General features: G+C 63.3%; 1 protein-coding gene across 2 annotated transcripts; it reads left to right on the top strand.

The window, feature by feature from the left end:
* The first annotated feature begins 362 nt into the window (after positions 1-362).
* AKAP17A (A-kinase anchoring protein 17A) lies at positions 363-10,046 on the top strand. Of its 2 annotated transcripts, XM_019631002.1 has the most exons (4): positions 386-1,161; positions 5,327-5,475; positions 8,697-8,937; positions 9,898-10,046. In XM_019631002.1, exons 1-4 carry the CDS (start codon positions 400-402, stop codon positions 9,901-9,903), a joined length of 1,158 nt encoding a protein of 385 aa, XP_019486547.1. In that variant the 5' UTR covers positions 386-399; the 3' UTR covers positions 9,904-10,046. The 2 variants fall into 2 exon arrangements, with proteins under 2 accessions (XP_019486545.1, XP_019486547.1); XM_019631000.1 differs by having other exon boundaries at positions 363-1,161; positions 8,697-10,046.
* The last annotated feature ends 6 nt before the right edge of the window (positions 10,047-10,052 follow it).

The following is a 10,052-nucleotide window of genomic DNA, read 5'->3' as shown; positions in this document are numbered from 1 at the left end:
AAGGCTCGCCTCGCGCAGGGCGGGGAGGAGGAGGGCGCCCATGGCTCCCAGCCCCCCGCTGCGGGAAGGCGGCGCCTCTCGCTGGAGGCCGGGAGGACGCAGGGCCGGATGGTCGCTCGGCCTGCACCTCACTGGCCCCTCGGCCCCCACGGCCCCGGGAGCGCCGCTTCTGGGTGCCCGGTGCGGGTCAGCGCTGACGCAGGCGCGGGCCCTGAGCTGGCGCAAGCTTGCGTCCACCCAGCTCTTTGCCTGATGGTTCTAAAAACAGAGCCGCCTCCGGTGACCAGGGCTTTCGTCCAGGTGGCGACCCCGGTCTCCCACGAGGCAGACGAGGCTCGGGGGGACCCCGCACCTCCGCCTGACCGTGCGCGTCTGCGTTGCAGGCCCCAGGTCCCGGCTATGGCCGCGGCCACCATCGTGCACGACACGTCTGAGGCGGTGGAGCTGTGCCCCGCGTACGGCCTGTACCTGAAGCCCATCACCAAGATGACCATCAGCGTGGCGCTGCCGCAGCTGAAGCAGCCCGGGAAGTCCATCTCCAACTGGGAGGTGATGGAGCGGCTCAAGGCCATGGTGCACAGCCACCAGTTCTCCACGCTGCGCATCACCAAGAGCACCATGGCCTTCATCCGCTTCGAGGGCGAGGTGGAGAACAAGAGCCTGGTGAAGGCCTTCCTGGCCCGCCTGGACGGCAAGGCCATCAAGCTCAGCGGCTTCTCCGACACCCTGCGGGTGCGCGCCGCCGAGTTCAAGATCGACTTCCCCACGCGGCACGACTGGGACTCCTTCTTCCGCGACGCCAAGGACATGAACGAGACGCTGCCCGGGGAGCGGCCGGACACCATCCACCTGGAGGGGCTGCCCTGCAAGTGGTTCGCCCCGCGGGACTCGGGCTCCGAGAAGCCCAGCGAGGACGTGCTGGTCAAGGTGTTCGAGAAGTTCGGGGACATCCGCCACGTGGACATCCCCATGCTGGACCCCTACCGCGAGGAGATGACGGGGCGCAACTTCCACACCTTCAGCTTCGGGGGGCACCTGAACTTCGAGGCCTACGTGCAGTACCGCGAGTACGCGGGCTTCATCCAGGCCATGAGCGCCTTGCGCGGGATGAAGCTCATGTTCAAGGGCGAGGACGGCAAGGCCGTGGCCTGCAACATCAAGGTGCTCCCCTCCCCACGGGCGGGCGGNGGAGGGTGCGTCCCCCCCATTCCCCCAGAGAACCCCTCAGTCAGGTGCGTGTTTAAAGGGCGCTCGTCCACAGCACGTCTCATCTGCCTTAAACCCGGCTGCCCGGCGTCCCCTGCTGCCCGGTGGGTGCCTCACCTTGCTGCTTGGTTTGCAGACTGCCTGTGGCAGCGGGCCGCGTGCCCTCGCCTGGGATGTCACGCGTGACACTCCGTCTGGTGTCTGGGGGTGCGTCCCCGGCCCCTCTCACCGCCCCACTTGCTTTCTAAGTAATCGCCTTACCGGGGCGACTCCAGACTCCCTGCAGTGCTGGGGATTGCGCTCTCAGGAGGGGCGCCCACAGTGTCAGCAGCCCGGGGGACTGACGGTGCATCACTCGGCCCTCCTGTACGTGTGACCCAAAGCTGCTCCGTCGTGTCTCGCTGGGGCTTGCTAACAGCCCAGCTCCCTGAAACAGCACGGCCGGGGGCCCTGCGCGCCGGCGGGCCAGGCAGGAGATGACTTCCCCGGAGGAGGACCGGGCCTACGGCCTCCTGCAGGAGTACGCCAACGGCTTCATGGTGTCCCAGGTAGGAAGGCGGGGACACGGGGGCCCCTGGGGGCTGTGTCACCACCCACGTACCCCCGTCTCAGAATGACGTTGTCGAAAGCTTAGCGTGAGGTAGGATCACCAAGGGGACAGACACGCAGATGCTGAAATCTTTGGCGCATCTGTGAGGGGCTCCTCCGGCTGCTGGTCTGTTGAGACCGCAGAGCGAGGCAGTGCCTCGAAAAACAGGTGACCCGGAATCCCGCGGGTTTGAACCCCTTTCGTACACGGAGCTTTCTGCAACACGTGCTGTGAATGTCGCTTCTTCTCTGGACGGCTTTCGTGACCCCATTTCAACTTCTCGAGCTCCCTGTGTTGTAAGAATGCCGCGTGTAATACACATAAACACGCAAAATGTGTTCTCATCGACTGTTGATGTGACCGCTGAGGCCTCCGGTCAGCAGGAGGCGCTTAGTAGGTACGTTTTGGGGGAGACAAAAGTTATACGTGGATGTTTCACTGCACGGGGGTGGAGGTGGGTGGGGGGGTCGGCGCCCTTGACCCCACGTTGTTCAAGGGTCAGCTGTGGTGTCGAGGTGTTTAGGTTCATCCAGGACGGATGGAGCAGGCATCTGTGTCTCACCCTTTCTTCTGTCTGAATAAACGCGGGGCTGAGAGGAAGCCGGACACGGAAGGTCACACAGCGTGGGAAGTGTCCCCAGCGGGCAAACCCTCAGAGACGGGGAGCAGATTCGTGCAGTCAGGGGCTGGGGGGTGGCGGTGACGAGTGACTGACTGCTCATGGGGACGCGTGTCCTTCTGGGACAATGTTCTGGAACAAGAGGGGGTGCTGGCTGTCCGACACGGGGAAGTTGCTGGGTACCCCCGAGTTGTTTGCTTTCAACGGTGAACGGTGAATTGTATGCCCCGTGAATTGGAGTCCCATAAAAAAACGGGGCACGACACGTCGGGGTTGGGGTGCCTGGGTGGGGGCGAGACGCACACGCCCCCCCTTTGGAAATGCAGTCAGTTCTGGCTCTGTGTTCGGGGGTGCAGTGTGGAACCCCTGTGCATGTGTAAATGTGCGTGAGTGCACGTGGAGGCACAGCCCCCGTCCCTTGTCCCTTGCTTCGTGGGCTGGGGTGGTTGCCCCCATTGGCACAGCGGGGGTCCTCCAGGCTCTGGGGAGCGAAACTCCAAGGTGCAGAGCACGCAGCTTCGCCAGCTGGCACCTGAACAAGCCGGGGACGCACACACGCCTGGAGCAGGGTGGCAGGTCCAAACCCACCAGCGTCATGGACGCGCGCGGCGCCGATGGCATTTCGAGTTCCCTGCAACACCCAGGATGGGACGTGAAGACAGCCGTGGCTTCTTTTGTCCCAAACCCCGGGAGCTAGGACACTGCGTGGCTGTGCCTCCTTTCGAGGCGGAGGGGGTGCTGACATTCCTTTAACACAGGACACAAGTGGAGGTCCACAGCGCGCCGTGAGCCGTCCCCAGACACCCGTGGGCACACAGAGCTGTTTCGGGGGCATTGGGGTCGGGACGGGGGCGTCCCTCACGGGGAACGTGCTCATGTGTGCTTTCCCTGGCTTGCAGAGGTGGCTCAGCCGTCCTACAAGGTCCCCCGCCGGCTGGGGTGGCCTGCACTGTGTCCCCTGGGCCGGCTCTCCGTGGTGTCGGGCTATCCGTCTTGGGAGGACAATCACCCCGGCACACGTTGATGAGACGCCGCCTTGTCCTGTAGTTGTCACCGGTTTACCAGGACGAGGGCTGGCGCGGCGTGAATGAAATAAAACGTGATACGGGCTGAACATCTCAACACAATTACTACAACTTCAATGGGACAAAGGTGAATAAAACCTTAACACAAGAGTTAATACAATCGCAACGGAGTAAGGGTCGCTGCAACACGGATCCTAACCGAGCAACAGCTGATACGACCTTAATAGAACAAACTTAATGCAACCTTCCTTAGGAGGATAAGCGTTAATACCACCTGAAAACAGCAAGAGGGGATGGACCTTAATACGAGCGCTAATGGAATCCTAACAGAACGAGAGCTAATGAAACCCACGCAGAACAAGGATTGACACGCCTGTAACAAAACAAGACTTCATGGAGTAAAACAGTACGTCCGGCTGTAAGGAAGCTGCTGCTTCGTGCACCTCAGGAGGGTAAGACTCGATCCAGCCCTCACTGGATCACTAATCGAATGGTGATGAGTTTTGGTGTAACCTTAATAGGAAGCGTTGTGGGACTTGAATAGTGATTCTCAAACAGGGACTTGGCCCCCAGGGGACACTTGGCGAGGTCTGGGGACATGTTTGGTGGTCACGCTGCGGAGGGGGTGCTCCTGGCGTCTGGTGGGTTGGGGACCAGGGACGCTGCTCAGTACCCCACGGGGCCCAGGACGCCCCCATCCGAGAGGCGCCCAGCCCCCGGACGTCACTGGTGTGAGGCTGAGAGAGCCCGACTTGAGAGGATCAGACTTAGCCGGAGCTGATTAAGAGGATCAGCATTAGCACAGTGTCACCACAGCCCCCGCCCGCCCCGCCATGCCTTCTGGAGGCCTTGCAGGGTGGCAAAGGGCGGACCGACCTCCTGAGTGAAGTGACAGACGCACGGGCCTTGCATTTATCGCCATCCACGCGCTGTTGAGACGACGCCGACTGCAGGAGTGGCGTTGGACCTGTGGGGAGGCACGTGGCCTCCAGAAGCCATCTTTCGTGGGGGACGTTTATGCGTTCCTCTCTCAGGGTCGCCCGAGCCTCAGCACCCGTCCCGAACAGCGTGTGCCGGAGAGGAAATGCACCGAGGACGGATTAACTCTTTCGACTTCAGGCGTGGTTTCAAGGCATCACCTAATAGCTTCTTGAGATCAGACGGACTAAAAAGAGGAACATCAGCTAAGTTTAACACTCGAGTACCAGTGTGTAGGGAACACTGCTGACATCTTAAAAAAAACCCCAAAAACCAGGAGCACATACGTTTTCTTGTTTGGAAAATGAACACGTAGGGAAGGGTTGTAAGTTCCTGCCCCCACGTTCACCGAGAGACACCAACAGCAGGATTTGGAAAGCTCACGCGTTTGCACGGGCTTGTGTGCGTCCCTCTGCCATTCAGCCAGCCTCCCCTTTGGGGACACTAGATTTCCCCGCCGAGAGCGTTTCTTCCTGGGAACGCTTTCCAGGCTGGCTCTTCCGCAGGGCGTGACGGCAGGTTTGTGGAACAGCATCTGAGGATGGGGGGTGCCGCACACACCCGGACCTGCGCGGCCCCCACATGCTGCACACACCCGGGCCTGCACGGCCCCNGGGGGGCAGGCGGGCGGGCAGGCGTGTCTTCACCGCTGTGGGTGCTGACTTGGCTCCTTTGTGGTGACAAGGAGGCCGTCCTCGGAGGGGAGCTGAGCTTCTGTGGCCATTAGCTTGCCGCCCGGTGGTGCAGGCACAGGGTCGGCGGCGTCAGTGGGGGAGATGCCTGGGGCCCCGGGGGGCCGGAGGCGAAACCGTCTGTGAAAGGGGCGACTTGGTGCTTGCCCACCCACGGCGAGGTGCGTGTCCGAGGACGCAGCCACCTCACGCCACCGTGCCCTGTGTCATCCCGCAGGTGTCCTTCGATTCCACCAAACACCTGAGCGACGCGTCCATCAAGAAGCGGCAGCTGGAGAGGCAGAAGCTACAGGAGCTGGAGCAGCAGAGGCGGGAGCAGAAGCGCCGAGAGAAGGAGGCGGAGGAGCGGCAGAGGGCCGAAGAGAGGTGCGGCGGGGAGCGGGGCCTCCCGTGTGTGTGCACATGTGTGCATGTGGGAGGTGTGTGCACACGTGTGCATGTGGGAGGTGTGTGTGCACGCACATGTGGGTGTGCACGCGCGTGTGTGCATGTGGGAGGTGTGTGCACGTACATGTGGGTGTGCGCACGTGTGGGTGTGTGCCTGCGTGCATGTGGGAGGTGTGCGCATGTGTGTGGGTGTGCACACGTGTGTGCATGTGGGAGGTGTGTGCACGCACGTGTGGGTGTGTGCACGTGTGTGCATGTGGGAGGTGTGCGCACGTGTGGGTGTGTGCATGTGGGAGGTGTGTGTACGCGTGTGGTGTGCACATGTGTGCATGTGGGAGGTGTGTGCACACGTGTGGTGTGCACACATGTATGCATGTGGGAGGTGTGTGCACGTGCGTGTCTGTGCAGTGGCTGCTGCAGACACAGCAGGGTGTGTGTCCAGGACTCCACGTCCCTCCCGGGAACTCATTCCTGCCTGGGACATGGCCTGGGCTGGCTCTCCTGACCCGCGTCCCTTGTCCGCCCCGCTGCGTCCTGCTGAAGCCAGCGCAGTGTCTCGTGCGGCGTTTAGGTTGATGCTACGTTAATGGGAGGTAGGGAACCGGTGACGTCGGCCAGGTTTTAGTAAGAAGTGGTTCCTGGGACAGAGGCCGTAAAGCAACAGACATTGGAGGCCCAGCCTGGTCCCCCTTTGCCCCCTTTCATCTTGTTTTTGTTTGTTGTGCGTGTCACGTAACCCATGGTATGACCCAGATCGTGGGGAAAAGGAATTCTTCCTGTCAGTCCGCTGTACTTTGGGCCTTTCTAGCATTTCCGGTGAGTTTCGCGGGCCCGTTTCCGGCTGTGATCTGCTGGCTGTTGGGTCTCTGGCACCCGGAGGACGCAATTGGCTGGTTTCGTCTCTGACCACTTTTTGTCGCTCCCTGTAGAGCTGCGTGTCCCCCCGGTGCTGGCGCCGGGTTTGTTTCCACCCTCCCCTCAGCTCGCGTCCCCGAGAAGCGGATGCATTTCTGCATCGAGCTGTGTGGACGTCTGCTGCCGAGCCTGGTGTTAGGGTGGCAGGTGTGGACTGTGTGTGTGATTCCTCAGCCAGCCTCCCCCCCGGCCCTGGGGGACGGTCGGTGTGCCACCAGGGAGGAGGCCGCAGGTGTGGGTGGGGTGGGGGCCGTGGCATCAGCTGTGTGGAGCCCGTCCTTTGGGCAGGTGGCCTGGGGAGCGTGCAGCGTGCGCATCACAGCCGCCCTCGGGGCAGCTCCGGGGGAGGCCAGGTCTGCACGGCCTGAAACGCCAGCTCGCTGTTCTTGGGCAGAAGCAGGAAAGCAGGGCGGAGACTCATGGGAGCTGCCTGCAGAACGCCGGCCCGCGTCCAGAACGGGCCCTGTCCCCACTCTTCCCGCGTAGGCTGTGACCACGGACGCTGCCGTCCGTCCTGCGGAAGTTCCCTCCACGCTTCGCAGAGCAGCTGTGCGGGCTCCTTGGAAAAGCCATTTCCTTGACCTTTATGGTAGCAAAGAGCAGGCTGGGGAGCGGGCCTTGTCATGGCCCTGAGGACAGGCCACCCATCTGCGTGGGCCTCGCGGCAGACTCCGTCCCGGGAGGCGTGGTGGGGACACGGGGTCCCTTCCATGCTGCCCATGCTGCGTGGGCCTCACAGCAGACTCCGTCCCGGGAGGCGTGGTGGGGACATGGGGTCCCTTCCACACCGTGGTGCCACGGAATGCTGGGTAGGTCCGCCGTGAGGTGCCGGCTGGGGAGGCTGCCCTTTCTCGGCCTGAGCCTGCAGGCTGGACCGGGCACCCCTGCGTCTCCCCACCAGCGAGCATGTTCGTGTGAGTGGTTGGCTAACGAGGAACAGAGCGTAGCCGTAGCCGGCACATGATGGCCTTGGAGACGGCAAACCTGGGGTTCGGCTCTGGGTCCCTGGAGAGCTGTGGTCATTTACAGGTTCCACGGGGCCACCTTGAGCCTCAGCTCTTGAGGTGTGTGGGGCTCGGACCCCTGGGGCGAGGGAACCCGAGACGGGCCCTCAGCACCCTGCCCCGCTCCCTTCCTGCTGTTGAGGGGAGGCTGCACCCCCTGCTTCCTCACCCCGGTGCTCGTCACGTCCTCGTGTCTCTCCGGGTCTGCATCTCCGTGCACCTGCTGCCTTCAGGTCCCCACTGTGTGTCTCGTGCTGCTGGAGCCGCTTTGCTCTTGTCACTACGTCTGTTGGTTACTTGGATTTGCTGCGTAAACGTGCCTCGTGGTTCCTCCAGGCTTTCCCAGGGAGGGTCTTCGGTCTCGTTACATTTGGTTGCGTTCGGATCCTCCATCTGTTCGGAGCTAAGTTGTTTGGGTTTGGGCGTGGGCGTGCTGTGGGTTCATTTTAAAGACACGTCGCCATGTCCAAGGCAGGTGTATTTAGTGGTCTCGCAGGACTTTTGTGAGACGGAGCGTGCTTGTAGGGACCCCTCGATCGGGGACACACCCCACGGCGAACCGGCCTCGGTTAGCTGTCCTTGTGGGTTTCCCTTTTCTGGAACGGGATTGTCCAGTATATGGTCTTCTGTGTTTACTCTTACCCCGAGCGCGATGCTTCCGGAACCTTCCTGTGGCCGTGCACAGTGGCCTCCTTCTGGCCCTGCTGTTGCCCTGGTGCCACAGGGCCTTCCCCCCCACGGGGGCATGTTCGGGCACTTAAACCTGCGTGTTAGACATTGTTCCTCTGAGCTGAATTCTCCGTGACCTCTGCTGTCCCGGGTCTTAGGCCCAGACGGTCGCCTGAGGAGCAGTGTGTCGCTGGGCTCCTGCCCGTGGGGGCAGCGTGCCCCGGCGACGGGCTTGGCCCGTCCGCTGGCTCGGGGTTGTTTCCTCACTGTCAGCCCTTGCACCTGTTCAGAAGGTGTCTGTGGTTCAAAAGTGACGGCAGGTGCCATCAAGTCCATCGGCCCCCTTGTCCCCGCCTCACGTTTGGAGCACGCTTGGCAAGCCTGTCTCTCGAGAGACGGAAGCCCTCACCCTGGCGCGCCTGCTGCTTCTCGGGGTCCTTGGCTCAACCAGAATTTATTTGGGCACAAAGCGTTAAAACGATGAACCGCGCGGCCACCCTCCCGTTCGTTACCCGTCTTCCCCCCTCGCCTAGAAGACCACCCGCCCGATGTGCCGAATGTGCGCCTGCTGCCCCGTCTTCGCCTAACGGAGCCCTCGTGTGTTTTGCGCAGGAAACAGAAAGAGCTGGAAGAGCAGGAGCGAGAGAGGAAAAGAGAGGAGAAGCTTCGCAAGAGGGAGCAAAAGCAGAGGGACCGCGAGCTCCGCCGCAGCCAGAAGAAGCTCGAGAAGCTGCAGGCGGAGGAGCAGAAGAAGCTGCAGGAGCGGATCAGGCTGGAGGAGCGCAAGCTGCTGCTGGCCCAGCGCAACCTGCAGTCCATCCGGCTGGTCACGGAGCTGCTGAGCCGGGCCAAGGTACCGCCGGGGCGCCGGGCCGAGGTCCCGCCAGGGTGCTGGGCCCAGTTACTGCCGAGGTCCCGCCAGGGTGCCGGGCCCATTTACTGCCGAGGTGCTGAGCCGGGCTGAGGTCCCGCCAGGGTGCTGGGCCCAGTTACTGCCGAGGTCCCGCCGGGGTGCGGCGCCGGGCTGGGCCGAGGTCCCGCTGGGCGTGGAGCCCGGCTAGGGCGCTGCCAGGTCGTTGAGCCGGGCTGATGTACCGCCGGGGTGCAGGGCCCAGGTACCACTGGGCTGCCGTGCTGGGCTAGGGTACTACCGGGGTGCGGAGCCGGTCCTGCCCACGGGAGCTGCACCTCTGCTCTTAAACGGGCCACTGTCACGGTCCCTGTATGTCGGCTGGTGGCATCCAGAACTGGAAGGAACCAGGCTTCGCAGGGAGGGTGATCTGTCACCTGCTGTGGTGTAGGGTCCCTGCGTCATTCCGGATTTCAGTCTTAGGAAGCTGGTAGGGCGCTCACGTAGTGTGAGCTGTGTTCAGGCCTCCCGGGCGCTGGCCCGGCAGTCTTGGGGTGGCCAGGGCCGAGGGTCACCGTTTCCCCCCGAGACGGGCAGTGTCAGAGCTCGCAGTGAGTCACCGGGCCCCCATGACTCCGTTCCCACCGGGGGCGCACTGGCTGGGCCTCCTGGGACCAGTGGCCGGGGAGGGAGGATGGGGGCTGCGCCTGGTCCCTGGGGAGCCCAGGGCACCCCTGGAGCCTGGCCTGCCGCGGTCCCGCGTGGCGGCCGTGCCGCCAACGGCGCTTGGCCGCCTCCGTGTGTATGATGTCTCGCCCCGGGAGCCTGCTCGGGCCTCTCGGAGGCCCGGCCGGCCCCTCCCCGGAGCTGGCCGCGCACACGCGTGCCGGGCCCTGCCTGAGCTCCGAGCCGCGCCCTGGCGCTGTGGCGCCGGCCACCCCGTAACCTGTTGTCTAATTACAGTGTTGATAAGGCCCCGGGAGGAGCGTGGCAGGCGCGCCGAGACACGCGGCGGCTCGGTTCTTGTCTCATGGTGAATATTGAAGACACTGACCCAGGCCAGGCCCAGCGCGCCCCGCGGCCCCGGCGGCCGCCTCCGGCGGAGGTCGCCCCCGACG

This window comes from Hipposideros armiger, unplaced genomic scaffold (assembly GCF_001890085.2).
Source record: "Hipposideros armiger isolate ML-2016 unplaced genomic scaffold, ASM189008v1 scaffold_970, whole genome shotgun sequence".
Classification (NCBI taxonomy): Eukaryota; Metazoa; Chordata; class Mammalia; order Chiroptera; family Hipposideridae; genus Hipposideros; species Hipposideros armiger.
Note: the sequence above shows the minus strand (reverse complement) of the source record. Positions and strands in the feature narration are given on the sequence as shown.

Bases quoted from the DNA above. Each gene is read 5' to 3' on its own strand.
- AKAP17A (XM_019631000.1), top strand. From the start codon at position 400: ATGGCCGCGGCCACCATCGTGCACGACACGTCTGAGGCGGTGGAGCTG. The intron at 1,162-5,326 runs GTGCTCCCCTCC...GTCATCCCGCAG, and splicing joins CCGTGGCCTGCAACATCAAG to GTGTCCTTCGATTCCACCAA. The intron at 5,476-8,696 runs GTGCGGCGGGGA...TGTTTTGCGCAG, and splicing joins CGGCAGAGGGCCGAAGAGAG to GAAACAGAAAGAGCTGGAAG.